Below are 20,190 nucleotides of genomic sequence, written 5' to 3'. Positions count from 1 at the left end.
CTTCAACTCACTTGTGACAAATTCGATTCAAGGCAGGAACCCGGAAAAAATCCCCAGTTTGAGCCAGGATTCGAACCTGGGCCACAGCGGTGAGAGGCCGACGCGCTAACACACTAGGCCACCCGTGCTTCCTTTACGATCCAGTGACACTAAGGTCCCTCAAATATTTCGCAAATGCTTTCGTATTCGCGGTTTCATGTTTTTCCATAAAAGATTGAATGCCTTTAGTTCTAATGATTTATATTGTTACCGAATTTACTTTATTTACAATATACACATGAGAACATCTGAAACAAATAGGGATGTTAATATTTCTATCGATATTCTGAATGCAATTCGGGTTTTCATCGGCCTTGAAAAATGACTAATTAAAGTGAAATCAACACTAAATTATATTTACATTTTTTGTAGCTGAAACATGTCATAGGTATATGACGTCATCCCGTTTCACATGGCGTCTACCCTAGTAGCGACGTCATAGTTTTAAAAGAGTAAAACTAAGGTTTGTGTATTATTAATATATTACATGTTATCATTAGCATTTACTAACAGCCGTGTGGACTAATTGTCCGAGTCTCTTCGTGGCGCCAAGAGCACTCTGACGTCACTATTGCTTTGTGTTATCGCAGTCATTGTGATGACGTTGTCAAGTTTCTCTATAACGTCATGATATAGTTTGATCTGGCTTCTCTGGACTGGCTTTTGGCTGTTCGACCTGAACACGGTAAGAAAATCCCGTTTAGTTCTCACGTGTTTGTGAAGACATCGTTTTTTATAGAAACATTTGGTTTTAATTACCTCTAGATGTCCACCCTGTGTGTCGGGCTCATGTGACTCGATTGATGAACCTTTGGACAATCGTTTCTCGGTCTGAAAATAACCACAGTCCAAATGAACCCCACTATACTACTGAGAGGGGTTACTTAATTCCATTGTCACTATGGACACCAGCTACCTTACCTCACGTGATGCTCTTCTCTCGCGGAGACTGGATACTGACGAGCGTTGAGCTCTGGGGAACTCCGTATTGGAAAACAGACTTTCCAGCTGAAATAAGTATAAAAAATAGATGTATGTCAATCTTGTCTAGTATGACATGACGGAAAAACATGACGTGACGCTTCAAATAAGCCCATTTCACATCGAATAAGGCGGAAAATTTCTCTGAGTACTTAGTAACTTATAGCAAACAAAATATCAAGTGCGACTTTTTTTAAATTGATGCGACTTTTGGTAAAGTGTCATTGAAATTTGAGCTTTTTCGTCCCTGAGCTGATACACAGGGCAATGATGATCAAGGAAAAATTATCTTAAAAAGCCAAAATCTGGTTATGTGCACTTCGGCCTCACGTTAATTTTGTTTAAAAAATCAGTCCGTAGTACAAGGAACCTATAGCCACTGAAAAAATTGTGTCTTCTCTCTCTATCTGGAATTGCGCGTTTTCCAGGTGCTTGTTTTTAATACGCACCTCGTTTAGTGATGAGCCATGATTTGTCCTCTTTCTGTCTGTAGAATGCGTTCTTAGCCGATCAGATGTCTCACCACTTGATTTGCGCTTTTGTTTGTGAGATTCCTGGGCATTGCCACTATCCGGTATTGTTGGGTCGCTTATTGACTTGGATCGATGTTCATTACTTGTGAACTACGCATAAAAAGAAAATGAAGCTAAAGAATGTTGATAGACTGGACAGAAATTCCGGCATGTTGTCCTCCGGGGACTGATTTATTATTTTTTATTGTCTCAAAAGGAAAGGGGGAGGGCTAATTTCAAAATCTCTTCTTTCACCGCTTTGAAATCAGCGATTCTTGAAACTCCTCTTTTACACATTTCCCTCTCTCTGCACTCCACCATACCCATACCTGGTGTCGATCGGTTGGTTCCAGCCGGTTGTTTCGCTCTCCCGTACTTGATTTGGAGATCGTCCCGTTTGTCGATAGACGGTGTGCCTGTGGCAGATTCATTAATAGGGGACTTGCACTAACAAATCACTTGATCCTTTGGGTGGCAATGTCGCGCGCGCAACTAATTCAGCGTTTGCGAATCAGCCAGAAAGTTTCTCAATCAGAAAGCTTTTTTTCCATTGAAATAATTTATTTTTTCGCCGCTCTCTTGTGTGGCAGCCATAAGTGTTTATTTTAGCTTGAATTGGACACTCAAAAAGTCACCTGTTTGCGTTTTGTATCGTACTGCTTCCGATGATTGTCAAACTCTGTCAGAAACTAGGAAAAAGTAAATACGTAATAGAGGTACAGTAGTCATCCTCGGCAAACCTGGGTCAGCGTAACACGGCGCGAGAACGAGACAGGACAATGCAGCGGAGGGGGAGGGGCCCTCCCTTACGCCAACCTTGACGTCCTGGGTCCACGAGGGTGTAGAGTGTGTGTACTTTTCTTATCATCTAATGGATTTGACCATTTCTTAGTAAAATCTGTATTTTCAATTGCGTGAACAATAACAATGCTGGAATAAGCACCTTAGTCATGTTCATGGCGGACTGGCGCTCTCCCAGATCCACGGGCATGCTCGTACGTTCCTCCCTCCGAGCAGTTTCAGGAGGCCTCGTACTTTCTTCGGGCGTCCCCGGGAGTTGTGGAATCATTCCAGCATACTCGGGCAAAGTTCGGACGGGCGTGACTTCTCTCGGTTTTACCGGATGGGTCGTTAGGTTGACTTGTAGAGGATCCGCTGTTGGTGTGATCTGAGAATCTTTGGTCCCCGCGGAATCTGTGCTTCTCCCATCGTCCTTTGAAGTGATTATAAAAACATCCAATGGTACCAATAGTAGTAACGAGATACTCCCGAGTAGTACCGAAATACTCACAAGTAAACCGAGATACTCACGATAAGTACCGATATACTTCTAAGTAGTAAAGAAATACTTCGGAGTATTACCGAGATTCTCCCGATTAGTACCGAAATACTCTCGAGTACTACTGAGATACTCCCGAGTAGTACCGAAATCCTCCCGAGTAGAACCGAGATACTCCCGAGTAGTACCGAAATATTTCCGATTGGTACCGAGATACTCCCGAGTAGTACCTAGTGGAACTGGACACCGAGTTACTCCGGACTAGAACTGAGTCAATTTGGATAGTATTTGGGTAGATTTGGATAGAGTCACTCCAGAATATAAATAAAACCTAGTCGTGCACGATAATGTTGTAATGACAATAAAATACACCCACCGTTTTGCTGCTGCTTGCAATCGAAATCAACGGGACGTTCTCAATCAGCGGCTTGCGACCTCCAGGCTTGCGCCGAGCGCTTGTCTGCTGAGAGTCCGATAACACACATTATTAGCCGCTAGCACTCTCGTGGATTGTAGCGTGGTAGTAGTTGTGATCTGGGGTAATAGTAGTTGTGGGGTGGTATTATAGTAAAAGTTGTGGTGTGGTGTGATGTATTAATTGTGTTGTGGTGCAGTAGTAGTTGTGGTTTGGTGTAGTAGTAGTTGTGGTGTGGTGTAGTAGTAGTTGTGGTGTGGTGTAGTAGTTGAGGTGTGGTGTAGTAGTAGTTGTAGTGTGTTGTAGTAGTAGTTGTGGTGTGGTGTAGTAATAGTTGTGCTGTGGTGTAGTAGTAGTTGTGGTGTGGTGCAGTAGTAGTTGTGTTGTGGTGCAGTAGTAGTTGTGGTGTGGTGCAGTAGTAGTTGTGGTGTGGTGTAGTAGTAGTTGTGGTGTGGTGTAGTAGTAGTTGTAGTGTGGTGTAGTAGTTGTGTTGTGGTGCAGTAGTAGTTGTGGTGTGGTGCAGTAGTAGTTGTGTTGTGGTGCAGTAGTAGTTGTGGTGTGGTGTAGTAATAGTTGTGGTGTGGTGTAGTAGTAGTTGTGGTGTGGTGTAGTAGTAGTTGTGGTGTGGTGTACTAGTAGTTGTGGTGTGGTGTAGTAGTAGTTGTGGTGTGGTGTAGTAGTAGTTGTGGTGTGGTGCAGTAGTAGTTGTGTTGTGGTGCAGTAGTAGTTGTGGTGTGGTGCAGTAGTAGTTGTGGTGTGGTGTAGTAGTAGTTGTGGTTTGGTGTAGTAGTAGTTGTGTTGTGGTGTAGTAGTAGTAGTGGTGTGGTGTAGTAGTAGTTGTGGTTTGGTGTAGTAGTAGTTGTGGTGTAGTAGTAGTTGTGGTGTGGTATTGTAGTAGTTGTGGTGTGTTGTGGTGTAGTAGTTGTTGTGGTGTGGTGTAGTAGTAGTTGTGGTGTGGTGTAGTAGTAGTTGTGGTGTGGTGTAGTAGTAGTTGTGGTGTGGTGTAGTAGTAGTTGAGGTGTGGTGTAGTAGTAGTTGTGGTGTAGTAGTAGTTGTGGTGTGGTGTAGTAGTAGTTGTGGTGTGGTGTAGTAGTAGTTGTGGTGTGGTGCAGTAGTAGTTGTGGTGTGGTGTAGTAGTAGTTGTGTTGTGGTGCAGTAGTAGTTGTGGTGTGGTGCAGTAGTAGTTGTGTTGTGGTGCAGTACTAGTTGTGGTGTGGTGTAGTAATAGTTGTGGTGTGGTGTAGTAGTTGTGGTGTGGTGTAGTAGTAGTTGTGGTGTGGTGTACTAGTAGTTGTGGTGTGGTGTAGTAGTAGTTGTGGTGTGGTGCAGTAGTAGTTGTGTTGTGGTGCAGTAGTAGTTGTGGTGTGGTGTAGTAGTAGTTGTGGTTTGGTGTAGTAGTAGTTGTGTTGTGGTGTGGTGTAGTAGTAGTAGTGGTGTGGTGTAGTAGTAGTTGTGGTTTGGTGTAGTAGTAGTTGTGGTGTAGTAGTAGTTGTGGTGTGGTATTGTAGTAGTTGTGGTGTGTTGTGGTGTAGTAGTTGTTGTGGTGTGGTGTAGTAGTAGTTGTGGTGTGGTGTAGTAGTAGTTGTGGTGTGGTGTAGTAGTAGTTGTGGTGTGGTGTAGTAGTAGTTGAGGTGTGGTGTAGTAGTAGTTGTGGTGTAGTAGTAGTTGTGGTGTGGTGTAGTAGTAGTTGTGGTGTGGTGTACTAGTAGTTGTGGTGTGGTGTAGTAGTAGTTGTGTTGTGGTGTAGTAGTAGTTGTGTTGTGGTGTAGTAGTAGTAGTAGTGTGGTGTAGTAGTTGTGGAGTGGTGTAGTAGTAGTTGTGGTGTGTTGTAGTAGTAGTTGTGGTGTGGTGTAGTAGTAGTTGTGGTGTGGTGTAGTAGTAGTTGTGGTGTGGTGTAGTAGTAGTTGTGGTGTGGTGTAGTAGTAGTTGTGGTGTCGTGTAGTAGTAGTTGTGGTGTGGTGTAGTAGTAGTTGTGGTGTGGTGTAGTAGTAGTTGTGGTGTGGTGTAGTAGTAGTTGTGGTGTCGTGTAGTAGTAGTTGTGGTGTGGTGTAGTAGTAGTTGTGGTGTGGTGTGGTAGCAGTTGTGGTGTGGTGTAGTAGTAGTTGTTGTGTGGTGTAGTAGTAGTTGTGGTGTGGTGTGGTAGCAGTTGTGGTGTGGTGTAGTAGTAGTTGAGATGTGGTGTAGTAGTAGTTGAGATGTGGTGTAGTAGTAGTTGTGGTGTGGTGTAGTAGTAGTTGAGATGTGGTGTAGTAGTAGTTGTGGTGTGGTGTAGTAGTAGTTGAGATGTGGTGTAGTTGTAGTTGAGATGTGGTGTAGTAGTAGTTGTGGTGTGGTGTGGTGTAGTAGTAGTTGGTATGTGGTGTAGTAGTAGTTGAGATGTGGTGTAGTAGTAGTTGAGATGTGGTGTAGTAGTAGTTGAGATGCGGTGTAGTAGTAGTTGTGGTGTGGTGTAGTAGTAGTTGTGGTGTGGTGTAGTAGTAGTTGTGGTGTGGTGTGGTAGCAGTTGTGGTGTGGTGTAGTAGTAGTTGTTGTGTGGTGTAGTAGTAGTTGTGGTGTGGTGTAGTAGTAGTTGTGGTGTGGTGTAGTAGTAGCACCCGAGGGTGGTCGTCTATTAATAGAGGTACCACTGTATACAAACCTGTGGCTCTATCTTTCTCCCCCGTGCTTGGTCAATAGTTTTCTCTTCTTTCTGTTTTCCCGCGCTGGAGTACCCACTACTCTTTACCTAAGATAAGCGCTTTTGAGAAGAGACGCAATAACCCAGTGACACTTCATGTTTAAGCCAGAAAACAATCCAGAATTCAATCCCGGGTCATATCAGTTTCGGATTTTTATTGGCCTTCCCTATTGGGGGGACATCGTCTTATCTGATAAAGATTTTAACCTAGGATCGTATACTGTTAAAGGACAGTTTTTCGTCCCAGCCTTTCTTTTTTTCCGCCGTAACGGCCGTGTGAATTGTTTTAAGACACTGATATTACTGTACTTGGAAGACTGATTAAATGAGAATCAGATAATTAAACATCCAAGTCTAGCACCAGGCGTTCTGGCCCGGGTGCCCGATTGGGTTCCCTGTGGTTGATAAGAGTTGTGACGTCACACGGTGAGCTCTACCAAGTCTCAACTCCGAGCAAAGGAAGCCCTGTAATAGAGCGTCTGGGAACTAGGCTAGGAGTCTGGGAACTAGACTAGGAAACCTCTACTGTATTCACACCGTGATTGGATGTATTTACTTACATGGTCACTATTAAGAACGCAATGGAAGAAGAATAGGAATATGCCCTGCGAAAAAAGCAAAAAAAATTGAGAGATACGTCAGGAGTAAAGACTATTTAGAACTGAATGTCAAGGCGAATACCCACAAGCACGTACATAAGAATTTACAAAACATGGATTAGTTGTATTTCGATTTTTTGCTCAATTATTTGATACCCACAAAGCACTGTGGGTTTTGGTGGCAAATCAACGTCGCCTTGCGTGATGACTGCCTGTGGTTTTAGCGGGAAATTATCACGCTTGGGTGTTAGGACTATCTGTGGCGGGAACAATCATGGTCGTGCTTGGGTTGCCTGTGGTTTAAGCGCGAACTAACCTGTAGGCCTTGCACTAACCCAAAGGTCAGCTGATATCGCGCGTTTTCGCCGTCCTTGAAGGAGAGCATTGCGAAGACCCAACCAAGAGTCAAACCGAGCAGCATCAGGGAGTTGGTGCGGAGCCCGTACCTACAACAAACGTACGTCTTACACTTTTGACCCAACCACCAAGACCCAACCAAGACCCTAACCGAAAGACAAACCGAGCAGCATCAGGGAGTTGGTGCGGAGCCCGTACCTACAACAAACGTGCGTCTTACACTTTCTACCCAACCAAGACTCTACCAAGACTCAAGCAAGGAACAAACCGAGCAGCATCAGAGAGTTGGTGCGGAGCCCGTACCTACAACAAACGTGCGTCTTACACTTTCTACCCAACCAAGACTCTACCAAGACCCAAGCAAGGAACAAACCGAGCAGCATCAGAGAGTTGGTGCGGAGCCCGTAGCTACAACAAACACATGTCTTACACTTTTTGACCCAACCAAGACTCTACCAAGACCCTAACCGAAAGACAAACAGAGCAGCATCAGGGAGTTGGTGCGGAGCCCGTACCTACAACAAACGTACGTCTTACACTTTCTACCCAACCAAGACTCTACCAAGACCCAAGCAAGGAACAAACCGAGCAGCATCAGAGAGTTGGTGCGGAGCCCGTACCTTCAACAAACACATGTCTTACACTTTTTGACCCAACCAATACTCTACCAAGACCCTAACCGAAAGACAAACCGAGCAGCATCAGGGAGTTGGTGCGGAGCCCGTACCTACAACAAACGTACGTCTTACACTTTCTACCCAACCAAGACTCTACCAAGACCCAAGCAAGGAACAAACCGAGCAGCATCAGAGAGTTGGTGCGGAGCCCATACCTACAACAAACACGTGTCTTACACTTTTGACCCAACCACCAAGACCCTAACCGAAAGACAAACCGAGCAGGATCAGGGATTTCGTGCGGAGCCCGTACCTACAACAAACGTGCGTCTTACACTTTTGACCCAACCACCAAGACCCTAACCGAAAGACAAACCGAGCAGGATCAGGGATTTCGTGCGGAGCCAGTGAAACGGCGTGACCACATGCGATTACTTATTTGGAAAAGTTAGTAAAGTGTGTGACCACGTGCATGGAGGAAGGTGTGTTAAGTGCGTGCGTGACAACGTGTTAACTTATTTGAAAGGTATGTAAAATTTGTGACCACGTGCATGTTACCTTGTTTGGAAAGCGTGCGTGACCACGTGTTAACTTATTTGGAAGGAATGTGAAGTGCGTGCGTGACTACGTGTTAACGTATTTGGAAGGTATGTGAAGTGCGTGCGTGACAACGTGTTAAGTATGTGCGTGCGTGACCACGTGATACCTTGTGCCGCGCTTTTCCATGACTGACTTGGGACACACGTCATATGAAGGTTGTCTTAGCTTGCGCAGAATCGTGCATAGGATCCCTATATTAACCTGTCACGTGACAAAATATCACTTCAGTACCTCCAGTACTATCACTGGTATCTCCTTTAATAATCATTATTAATAATAGCACAACAACAGCTACGTCATCATCGCCAGCAGCAGCGTCGTGATCGACATCATCTTCAACAATTTTACTCGAATGGATTTGAATTGACCTTATAAATATCATCATCATCACATGCATAATCAACACCATGATCAGCTACTTTTGATAACTCATCTCTACTTACCGTGGCTAATGTAATAGATGGAACGACGAAGGCCCACATCACGTGATCAGAAGTCCAACACGTATACACAGTCAAACTGTAAAAAATGTCACGCAACGCTTTGTTAGAGGTTCACATCACTAGGTCGCTCAATGCTTTGTCATTAGTCACATGTCACGCAATGCTTTGTCATTAGTCACATGTCACGCAATGCGTTTTAATTATCAACATTATGCAAATCAGAAAGCAGACTCAGACTCACTTCGCTACAGACTCATAGACAAGTAACTTACAAGTGTCTGCCCCTGTTCCCAAGAAACCCGACGAGTATCGTTATAGTTAAGACCATTGTTGGTATACCTGTGTTTGAAAACAAAAAAAATATAAGCCTGGTACCATCGCTTATGCATGCATCCTCTGGTAAAGCTATATCCATTGTATAATTCCCCTCTTTCGTCTCTCTCGCTATAAAAGTGTACGTTTCTGTCTAGGTAAAGGCTAGTACAAACCCCATCCAAGGATAAGATAAAAGTGTACGTTTCTGACTGGATAAAAGCTAGTACATACCCCATCCAAGAATAAGATAAAAGTGTACGTTTCTGACTGGATAAAAGCTAGTACATACCCCATCCAAGAATAAGATAAAAGTGTACGTTTCTGGATGGATGAAAGCTAGTACATACCCCATCCAAGAATAAGATAAAAGTGTAAAGTGTACGTGTCTGACTGGATAAAAGTTAGTACATACCACATCCAAGGATAAGATAAAAGTGTACGTTTCTGACTGGATGAAAGCCAGTACATACCCCATCCAAGGATAAGATAAAAGTGTACGTTTCTGACTGGATGAAAGTTAGTACATACCCCATCCAAGGATAAGATAAAAGTGTACGTTTCTGACTGGATAAAAGCTAGTACATACCCCATCCAAGGATAAGGTAGAAGTGTACGTTTCTGACTGGATGAAAGCTAGTACATACCCCATCCAAGGATAAGATAAAAGTGTACGTTTCTGACTGGATGAAAGTTAGTACATACCCCATCCAAGGATAAGATAAAAGTGTACGTTTCTGGCTGGATGAAAGCTAGTACATACCCCATCCAAGGATAAGATAAAAGTGTACGTTTCTGGCTGGATGAAAGCTAGTACATACCCCATCCAAGTATAAGATAAAAGTGTACGTTTCTGACTGGATAAAAGCTAGTACATACCCCATCCAAGGATAAGATAAAAGTGTACGTTTCTGGCTGGATGAAAGCTAGTACATACCCCATCCAAGGATAAGATAAAAGTGTACGTTTCTGGCTGGATGAAAGCTAGTACATACCCCATCCAAGGATAAGATAAAAGTGTACGTTTCTGGCTGGATGAAAGCTAGTACATACCCCATCCAAGTATAAGATAAAAGTGTACGTTTCTGACTGGATGAAAGCTAGTACATACCCCATCCAAGGATAAGATAAAAGTGTACGTTTCTGGCTGGATGAAAGCTAGTACATACCCCATCCAAGGATAAGATAAAAGTGTACGTTTCTGACTGGATGAAAGCTAGTACATACCCCATCCAAGGATAAGATAAAAGTGTACGTTTCTGACTGGATGAAAGCTAGTACATACCCCATCCAAGGATAAGATAAAAGTGTACGTTTCTGGCTGGATGAAAGCTAGTACATACCCCATCCAAGGATAAGATAAAAGTGTACGTTTCTGACTGGATAAAAGCTAGTACATACCCCATCCAAGGATAAGGTAGAAGTGTACGTTTCTGACTGGATGAAAGCTAGTACATACCCCATCCAAGGATAAGATAAAAGTGTACGTTTCTGACTGGATGAAAGCTAGTACATACCCCATCCAAGGATAAGATAAAAGTGTACGTTTCTGACTGGATGAAAGCTAGTACATACCCCATCCAAGGATAAGATAAAAGTGTACGTTTCTGACTGGATGAAAGCTAGTACATACCCCATCCAAGGATAAGATAAAAGTGTACGTTTCTGACTGGATGAAATCTAGTACATACCCCATCCAAGGATAAGATAAAAGTGTACGTTTCTGACTGGATGAAAGCTAGTACATACCCCATCCAAGGATAAGATAAAAGTGTACGTGTCTGACTGGATGAAAGCTGTTGATATGGAAGAAGTACAAGCTGAGGGCATCTATTGCGCACCACACGAAACACGCTGAGCCCGCAAAATGCAGGAGACAGGACAGCGCACGACATCCGACCTAAAAGTTGTTACAACACATTTTTGTTGACCTTTTTCAAATAAGGTTGCACTCGGAGAATCCATGTGTCGTAACCCGCAGAGATTCAACTAGTATCAATTAAATAATAAAATCGTAAACAAAAACAAACATAGGTTAAGAAAGCTTTAGAATTGTTATTTATGTACCTCTGAACGTTCACACGTTGTTCAGAGACCAGGGATTCAGCCGCCTATACGTTACCCATGAGCCATTGCGGGTTACGATACATTGATTCGCGGGTGCAACCCAAATTGGATTGGGTGTATGGTCTCAGGCGCGAAGTTAGAGGTGTGTGAAGGGGTGCCTGGCTCGTTTTCCCTCGATCTCCAAAACGTGCGAGTCATTTCCTATTGTAGGAGCGCCATATTTATTTATTTGTTTGCTTGCTTGTTTGTTCGTTCGTTAATTTGTATGTTTGCGCGTTTTGTTGTGGGCCATTTCCTATTGGAGAATCACCATGTTTATTTAAATGTTTGCTTGCTTGTTTGTTTGAATGTTTGCGCGTTTTGTTTCAGGGTCTTTCCTATTGGAGAATCGCCACATTTATTTATATGTTTGTTTGTACGTTTGCGCGTTTTGTTGTGGGGCATTTCCTATTGGAGAATCGCCACATTTATTTATATGTTTGTTTGTACGTTTGCGCGTTTTGTTGTGGGTCATTTCCTATTGGAGAATTGCCATATTTATTTATATGTTTGCTTGTTCGTTTGCTTGGTATGTATATGTTTGCGCGTTTTGTTGTGGGTTTGAGTGGGCGTGCTTACCAATCTCTTACCTCGGTCCCATAGCCAAATATCCCCGTGAGTAGGACAAGTTGTGTCAAACACAGGGAGACGGTAAGGTTCTTCTTTACCGAATGCGCTTCAGTACGCGGCCTGTAAAAACCCCAAAAGACCATTTTCAACTTTTTTTTTATTAGGATTATTTTCATTTGAGGCTGGGTCGTAGCATTTTTAGGCTGCTGTTATGAACACTACATGATTATGCATTTTAGAACGCAATTGAAACGATACAGCAGATTCTTTTTCTCGTTGCATTAAGGTTCCAAATAATATAAACAAAAATTTTATTGTCATTTTAATAAAAATATTTGAAACTGTTTAAAAACATTTTTTGCAGTATTATTATAGGCTATAAACCACAGCGTGACAAATTGTATTTTTATTTGCGTGACATATTTTGAATGAGACATGCTTCATAACAGCTAATTTGCATAAATGATTCAAAACGGAGCTACGTTCCTCGTTGAATAATGACGGAATATAATGCTATCTAAGTCGACAGTATTTATGTGCGTGGTTGTGATACAACTTCTCGTGCTTGGTCTTTACCAGATGAATGTTGTCGACAGAATTTCAGATTCGCTGAGAGAACAAACTGGTCGCGTACAGAACAACGCTGGATTCAAACGAATGTTGTCAATGGTCAGTTCACTCGACATAACAAATGAGTACGGGAATACGGAGAAACAAGCTTCCAAAAGGTTGCTTTCCAAAGTAAAAACAGCTTTTTATTCAGTGTATCACATCATAGCAAGGTCTCAAGATACAATTATCGACAAACTTCGAGGGATTAAGAAAAGTTTGAACGCTACAACTATACCGTTGCCGCTTGGAGCATATAAAGATGACTCGATACGAGACCGAGCATTTGGGCCGATATTTGTCGAGAGAGTCTTTCTTCTTATTTTAATAACTTCTCACCCAAAAGCATCATCGAGAAGGGATCTTATTCGTAAAACTTGGGCCGGCACTTCCAAATCGAAGTACCTAACGGGCCTTCCCGCGAAATCCACCAATGTGAGCCCTACTTACCCACAGTCCACCATATACTGCGTATTTACCGTGGGGTTCGCAAACGATGCTGGGATTGATCGATATGTTGAACGAGAGTCGAACAGATTTGGCGATATTCTACGCATAAATAAAAGGGAATCCTATCGGAATTTGGTTGAGAAAATCCAGGGCTCGTTCGAGTGGGCATTGAGTGTGAAACCGCAGTACATACTAAAGGCTGATGATGACGTGTATGTTAATATGCCCAAGTTGATATCCTGGTTACACAGTCCCAGAATTCCTCCCAAGATCTATGCTGGGTTCGTACACTACAGGGCCTTTATTCAGAGAGACCCATCACATAGGTGGTTCGTCAGTCGCTCCCTATTCCCAGAGGGGCGCTTTCCACCATACTGCGGGGGGCCCTTTTATCTTTTCTCTGGCAATATTTTGCAAAAGATCCATAAAGCTTCCCTGAAGCAGAAAAGGTTTGCGGTAGAGGATGCGTACTTTGGGGTTCTTGCTCGTAGAATTGGGATTAGGCCGTTTGATGTGGGCCGGACATTGTGGTTCTGGGATAAAGAACTAGATTTGACTTCGACATCATGGACTAACACGAGATTAAGGAACACTGCTGTTATTGGTGATGGCATAACTGATTCTGGTATCCAATACTTACACGAAAGATACAAGAAGATTAAACAGCGTAGATGACAAGTTACCTGACCCTGGTTGTGTTATGACTTGTTTATTGCACACTGTGCACTTGTACAATGCAAATTTGTTAATCTATTTTTGTAAAACAGACTACGCTATCTTTATGTACAAAATATCATTTTTGGGATTGAGGTAAAGACAATCTGGGGCGTAACTAGAAAAGCTTATTTTTGAGGGTAGGGGGGTGGTAACCTGTCTGTCTAGGGGGGTGGGGGAGGGGGGGTACTTGTCTGGAAGTGTGGGGAGAGGTAACCTCTGCCATTCCTTGTATTTGGGAACAGTCTGCTGTTTACCAACCAATTGAAGCACTAACTAGACGTAATTTGGGGACAATTAAAATAGGGATGCCCCAACTAAGGGGAAGGGAAGGGGGGGGGGGGGAGGAGCGGAGGATGCCGGTAGAGAAAAGTTAATTTTACTTTTAAGATAATTAGAATTATCTTATCATTAGCAAGGTATTCTCTGGGTGTTCTGTCTTTGCCGTAGTTTGCGTGAGTCTAGCACCGCAACCATCACCTGCCCGACAGACATCACATACTAATTAATCTATCTTAGCCAAAAATCTCCTATAAGTAGGTTTAAGCCCTGTGGCAGGTATTTTTCCAAAGATTGGCTCTCAGTCATGCACGGTGCGTCGTCCACGGCGGGTATCGTTCTTAGTGTAGTACAAGGATTAGTTTAGACTCATTCTTACAAAAATGCACGCATTGTACTCCAGTCTCGACATGGCCCTTGAAGAGCCCTGCCTTGTGACATACAATTTTTCTTAGAAGTGAGAAATTCTAGGAATCCTGCCAAGTTCGGTGCTTGTCTGTATATGACGATACGTCGTACGCGCCATTTGCAGCCCATTTTTGTCAGTCAATAATCACGTCAGTGAATTTTTGTTGCGCAAGAAAAATAGATCGATGGAAATAAAGTAAACTTTACTGTTGTAATATCTAAAAAACTTTTTTGCATTTAATGTTCACGCATGACCCATTGTAAGGGCGTATATAGTACTTTTTGTAAAGGGAGTCGCTATAACCGAGGGTATAAGCGGCTCAACTCAAAGTGAGTTAAACGTTACATAATACTTAGTTGCAACATTTTCAAATCAATCTTGAGTTAGAACAATGTTTCGTGTACTTTTAACATTTCAGGATCTCCGCGTGTAAATGTCAATTTCATAGCTCGTTCGTTAATTTAGGTATTCGGTAAAACTTCATTTAATTTCTTTATGCCTCTTCGTTACTTTTTGCTTCGTCGTTATTTGCTATTTCTTGTATCATCAATCTTCACTATATCCTCAAAAAAGTCTGTGGTTCCTACGTTGTTAGACTCCTCTTTTAATTCTCAATTGCTAAAAAAGCGTCTTCTTGTGAAATATTCGGTCCATTCACCCTGACCTTACACCAACTACGGAAATCTACTATGATTGCACAACCCAACCCCCACTCTTCCCCCTCCCCCCTCAAATCCTAGCTACGCATTCAACGTATGTTGAATGTATGTCGGTTTCTGTTTGAAAGACGTGATCCAAATAAATTCCTACTTAAACAAGAAATCGCTCTGACCCTTTTCGTTAAATTTTACCACACTATGTTTTTTAGACTACCCTGCTGATTATTAAAGATAATTAATATTACATAATTCCGCCGTATGTTTTTTAACTGTCTATTAAAAACAAAAAAAAAGGCGAATGAATGTTGTATAGAGATAACAGGGGCTCTAATCAGGCGGAAAAAGAAACAAGCTAACATCAAACCCCCGATTTAGTTCGAGAAGTGACAAAGTCCAGGGTGCATATTAATTTGGAATAGGCCTATTGTAGTCTTAATGCGAAGGGAATTTTGAAAAATATAGGAGAGCAATAAAAAAAAAATGATATAAAATTTTACCACTGAGTTTTAATGGTTTGGCCGTCATATTGCGCGTTGTGTCTAGAAATTGCCTAATTCAATAATAGCGACATCGTCTGCAGTTGGCATTTGCTCTCTCTTTGCATTTATTACTACTAGTATACAATCAAAACCGCACAGTATCGCAGCTTTATAGACCACGATCTAGGGAGGATTCGCCATCTCAGGTTGCTGACAGAACCACTGCCAAGTGTTTGAAGAGACCGAGACCAACCGTCGATTCGGGATGGACTACTACAACTGTTGGTCACTACATGCTAGCGTGTATTTTCTTAATTATAGCTTTTAGTTATAGTTTATATATATATTTATAGTTTATATGGTTTATAGTCATTATTTGATGTTATTACATTTTGCGTTGGAAAGTTATTACATTTCGCGCTAAACATTTATTACATTTTGCGTTGAAAACTATTACATTTTGCGTTTAAAAATATAACATTTCGCGTTAAGATTACATTTTGCGTTAGTTATTACATTTTGCGGCGTAACAAGGGGCGCTAGAAATGTTTTTTATTCTAACTCCTTTAATTTCAAAAGAATGTCTTATTTTACCATTTAGCCTGGACTGATCTTTTAAGCATTTTCTGGCCGAAATGTTTCTGTGAAACCACGCTCTCGAATTTCACTGACCAAAAAACGACTCTGATGGTGCAGAGATATTTTGTATTTCATGCGGCTGACAGTGGTTCTTTAAATGTGGTACGACCCCAATGGTCCCCTCGAAATAACTCAAAGTGCTCGCAGTATTAGACCAAACGACTTCGATGGCATAAAGAGATATGTCACTGTGGAGTTACAGGAAACCTCTTGTTGTTGCTTTTTTCATTTGTGAACATGACTTTTGGATGCAAGAAAGAAAGGTTTTGTTAACCAAGGATATGGGGAATGGTGGCGTGTTCTTAAAGAGCTCTTTTCAGTCACGCCTTTTTTTATTGTTTACAATCAAGTCTTGAAAGACAAATTATTGAAAAGATCTCAATAAGTTTCCATCTAGAATTCAAATCTTCTACTTTATCTACCGAATTTATTATTTATCATTTGCTTTACCAAATCAGCTGATGGAAATAGATGCTTTCCCACATTTGGCGATTTGCTAGGATGACATAATAGGGCTGACAGAGGTTTTTAAGACTATAAAGAAATCCAGGTTCTGACTGATAAAAAAAGGTTCTTTTGTATAAAAAAGAGTATTCTATGACAGTCCTTGATTATGTAACGAAATATACTTCCTCCTGCTAAGTGAGAAAATAATTAATTTGGCGGCAAAGGAGGTTGTTTATATTCCTAACCCTTTCCTGAAGATGACATTTTAACGTTTTTCCTCTCTTGGTAATTTACCAGTTCCAATAATTTGTTGTAATTTGTCATGACGGAGAAAGCAGCCATCTAGTTTCAAGGGAAAAAGGCACGCAATGCGAACTTATCGGAACTTTTCTGCGATAAAAATTGTTTTTTTACTTGTCATATACTAAAGTCTAATGGGCAAAACGATTCTTTAAATACAACATTCTGTTTATTTTTAATCACTGCTATCTATGTCGAAAAATGCCCTTTGCATGCAAAAGCTAGTCTTTTTAACCGGTAATCACACTTTGTTTTTTTTTCTTTTTTACAAGTTTAAAGCCCGTGCAAACAATATCATCCAGCATCGGAAATGGAGCCTCGCTTGTATTCCCTTTGTCTTGTGGCCAGTCGAACGAGAATTCCGCCAGAAATGCTCTTAAGATGGCGCTGTTTGCAGTTGGGGAGGGGTACTGATAGAAAAAATCAATTGTGACACTCTGTAACAAGAACTTTGCAGCTGATCATATAAAACAAAAAGTTGTACCGACAATACACGTCGCGGTATATTGATATAAAACTAATAGTGCGACTATACTTATATGACTCCACGACATGGATGTATAAGATATCGGACTATTAGCGTTGTCTGTGATAGATTCAGTGCAAAGTTTTTTCGACATTTTACGATAAGAAGAGTACTAGAAAGAGACAAGCGGTTTTCCGCGAGTTGTCAAGCCGATACGACTGAAACGACCCGTTCCTAATATTTCACATTATGGGGATATTTCACCATCAACACTAAGAGATTACTCTTTTTAGACAAAGATAACATTAAATTATAGAAAATAGGCCTAAGAACCAGAAAATTGCTAAAATCAACACTTCATTTTTAGCAAGTTATCATAGATTTTTTTTCTAGTCGTATTTTCGGATAAAAGAAAATTAAAATGGAATAATGGTTTGGCTGGTTAAGCTCCAATTTCTTTACTAATTATATTTTTATAGGAAAAAGTGTGTCGTAGTTTAGTCTAACGCAACTCCTAACAGTTTTCCGCTTTTGATTACTCGATAAGATAAGCTTTCTTTCTTTTTTCCTTTCTAACGAGCGCGTTTTACTTAGAAACTTTTAAAGCCTTGCTTGTCAGCTACATGTATTCAGTTTAATGTGCGTCCTATTGTACCGTCGCTATTGCAATTCTGGCTTTTTCATCGCTTATCCACTTGAAAACATCAGTTTTCCATTAAAAAGAGCCTCGGTGTGTGTTTTAATGACATTAATGTCAACAAAATTCCACCTTAAGAATAAAGTACTATTATTTCTAAACCCTTGGGTTGAAAAGAAACATTGGCTTTGCGCACGGTTCGATATTGTGCTTTTGAAAAAGAGGTGCATTGGGAGATTTTGCGCGCCGCTCCTGTTAGAGCTCAAATTAACCCAGCAAATGAACAATCTACCCCACGAAACACCGCTGCTTCCCGCGAACATGACAAAACGTAGATAAACAAACCAATGCCTAGACAAAATACGAAACGAAGAGAGGATCTCACCTGAAACAAACCAGGGCCACGAGAGCAAGAATGGAGAAAAACAAGGAAATGCTACAGCCGACAATTGTGGTAGCATGTAAAGTGTAGACGACACTCGCCATTTCTATCGCTCGCTTTGTTATCGTTTCGTAATGTTTGCCAGTTTCACTTAACCGGTTTCAAACCATTGCACTTGTTTTCCCTGTTATTTTCAATAGAATCCTTTCGGTCGCTCTAAGTTGCCGTTGGCAATAGTTTTCTCAAATGATAGTCTTTTTCACTTCAACTGCGATAAGATCTCGGTAAGGGAGGTGATAAAGTGACCGTACTTTCCTCGTCCTACCGCAAGGCTCGTAGTTTGCAAGTGTGCGAGCATCGTTCATACACGCGTTTCCTCTCAACACAAGCGCATTACAACGCCGTGATGTGCAGTCGGATATTTGGAAGCCTCTCTTAATAACCCCCTTTTTCAAAAAGGTCATCAAATTTCAAGCTCATAAAATATTTCCTCCGTCTCGACTTATGACTGGTTCGCAAATATATACAAAATGAAGAGTTGTTTGTTGCAAACTTCTTGGTGATTGGTGGGGGGTTATTGAATCTTATCGTATTTCGAAACAGGTGCGAAAGTGACCGACATTAAATAGCCTTTGCCATGGTCTTTTATGGTCCTTTGACCAAGCTCGGGAAATAGTCATTTTAGCCATTGGATCAAGTATATCTCATAGCAATACTACTTCAGTAATGTGTTGGGTTTAAGATTCAGATTAGTCTTGGGTTATTTGATAGCGCAAAATTGAGAATAATTAGTTTCTCGAACCACCTGACACTTTCAGTTGCTCGCTTTTAATTTTCTCGCTCTTTTTATACGCAACTAAACACAACAAACTCTACGTAGCATTATCAAAGAGCAACCATTTTCGCAGCATTGCTTGTAATGCTAGCCATTGTATCCCTGCGTTGAGACATAAATTTTAACATTTTTATTAACTTTGTTTGAATCTAATCTACCCCCAAAAGTGACATGAATTTCGTTTGAAACATTAAAACGCACTCGAGCCAAAATTAACTAATTATAACCATACATGATCTCGGCACATGAAAAAGATGAAAGCTTGAAAATGCTTTTTTCCTGCAATTCCATTTTTCATGCTTGATGGTAATGAGCAGTTTACATTTAAAACCTATATTTCATTCCGGTAACATTGTAAAAGCGTACAGTTAATTTCTAAGGACTTTATTTCATATTGTTTTCTATAATAATCAATTAGCCTAATACAAAATGCGCTGTTAACTAAAGTAATATGTAGGGAACGAGGAAAGAGAATTGGCATTAGTGCGTTAGTTCTTTTACCGAAACATACGAGGGCTGGTATTTGAAAATTCAAAGCGCGCGATCGCAAAATATCGAACATTGGAGTAAGAAATTACACAAGGAAAATTAATATGGTTAATATGGAAATGTGGACTTTAAAAGCACACTAGCATACACACATTGGCACCAGTCGGGCCAAGACGGGACGCTAGCACAGTCTATTACCCGTGCAGTTCGGCAACCATGGACAGCTGTTTCGTCCTTATTAGGACTCGTCAGCATGGCATAGCCGGTTTGCCTCAGTTAAACTTCATCGGCAAAAAGACTGTGCTAGCGTCCCGTCTTGGCCCGACTGGTGCCAATGTGTGTATGCTAGTGTGCTTTTAAAGTCCACGTTAATATGGAGCTAGCTTAACTGGATAGCTTTCAACCCCCAACAGTGAATGGCTCCTGACAACCGTTATCAATAGTATAGCTTTCTATATGGTGAAACATGGTAGCGTTTCAGTCGCGTACCAAGGATTGGGGAGGGGTGGGGTGGAGGGGTGTTCTGTAGTCATAGGTATGATATGGAAAAAGGATAGTATGACGACGATACTTCAATAAGGGAGGAAATAACACGTTTAGGAGCCCATTTTAATAATTTGTCCGTTTTTGTATCGCTCTAGGATCGTACTATACGCAAATCTCCACGTAAACTTGTAAGAATTCGTGTTTATTACGTTTTTGCTGGCCGCCGTAGACCCAGATCTTTAACGTTTTAGATATCACAGGTTACCCGAGCGCCCGATATTGACTCTTTTACAGAGCTATTGATTGATATGCATAATGGGCAAATTCAGAGTAACGGGCTTTTATATCCGGCGACAATTTCCAGACCCCCTTCCAATTTCTCATACTTGCGCGCGGTGCACGC

The 20,190-nt window shown here is 41.5% G+C and overlaps 2 protein-coding genes across 5 annotated transcripts; one reads left to right on the top strand and one right to left on the bottom strand.

Annotated features, from left to right (window-relative positions):
- Window positions 1–223: 223 nt before the first annotated feature.
- LOC5511625 (cadherin EGF LAG seven-pass G-type receptor 1) lies at window positions 224–18,521 on the bottom strand. Of its 4 annotated transcripts, none has more exons than XM_048732206.1 (16): window positions 17,981–18,521; window positions 11,528–11,627; window positions 10,581–10,731; window positions 8,792–8,858; window positions 8,520–8,595; window positions 8,183–8,277; window positions 6,819–6,948; window positions 6,464–6,508; window positions 5,865–5,951; window positions 3,188–3,271; window positions 2,476–2,745; window positions 1,862–1,948; window positions 1,470–1,643; window positions 961–1,047; window positions 799–870; window positions 224–715 (listed from the first exon to the last, which is right to left on the bottom strand). In XM_048732206.1, the coding sequence occupies exons 1-16, from the start codon at window positions 18,079–18,081 to the stop codon at window positions 665–667; spliced, it is 1,677 nt and encodes a 558-aa protein (XP_048588163.1). In that variant the 5' UTR covers window positions 18,082–18,521; the 3' UTR covers window positions 224–664. The 4 variants fall into 4 exon arrangements, with proteins under 4 accessions (XP_048588163.1, XP_048588162.1, XP_048588164.1 ...); XM_048732205.1 differs by having other exon boundaries at window positions 3,188–3,274; window positions 17,981–18,520; XM_048732207.1 differs by lacking the exons at window positions 10,581–10,731; window positions 11,528–11,627; window positions 17,981–18,521 and adding an exon at window positions 9,305–9,586 and having other exon boundaries at window positions 3,188–3,274.
- On the top strand, window positions 11,960–14,558 carry LOC5511618 (hydroxyproline O-galactosyltransferase GALT3). Its single transcript, XM_001631952.3, has one exon. The coding sequence runs from the start codon at window positions 12,018–12,020 to the stop codon at window positions 13,239–13,241; it is 1,224 nt and encodes a 407-aa protein (XP_001632002.2). The 5' UTR covers window positions 11,960–12,017; the 3' UTR covers window positions 13,242–14,558.
- Window positions 18,522–20,190: the final 1,669 nt, after the last annotated feature.

The sequence above is a fragment of the Nematostella vectensis genome, chromosome 9 (genome assembly GCF_932526225.1).
Source record: "Nematostella vectensis chromosome 9, jaNemVect1.1, whole genome shotgun sequence".
NCBI lineage: Eukaryota > Metazoa > Cnidaria > Anthozoa > Actiniaria > Edwardsiidae > Nematostella > Nematostella vectensis.
This window is presented reverse-complemented; position numbering and strand designations above follow the sequence as displayed.

Coding starts and splice junctions, on each gene's coding strand:
- LOC5511625 (XM_048732205.1), bottom strand. CDS start 18,081: ATGGCGAGTGTCGTCTACACTTTACATGCTACCACAATTGTCGGCTGT. Junction 3,275..5,864: donor GGAGAAAGATAGAGCCACAG/GTTTGTATACAG, acceptor TCGGACTCTCAG/CAGACAAGCGCTCGGCGCAA. Junction 1,048..1,469: donor ATGGCTCATCACTAAACGAG/GTGCGTATTAAA, acceptor TACTTATTTCAG/CTGGAAAGTCTGTTTTCCAA.
- LOC5511618 (XM_001631952.3), top strand. CDS start 12,018: ATGCTATCTAAGTCGACAGTATTTATGTGCGTGGTTGTGATACAACTT.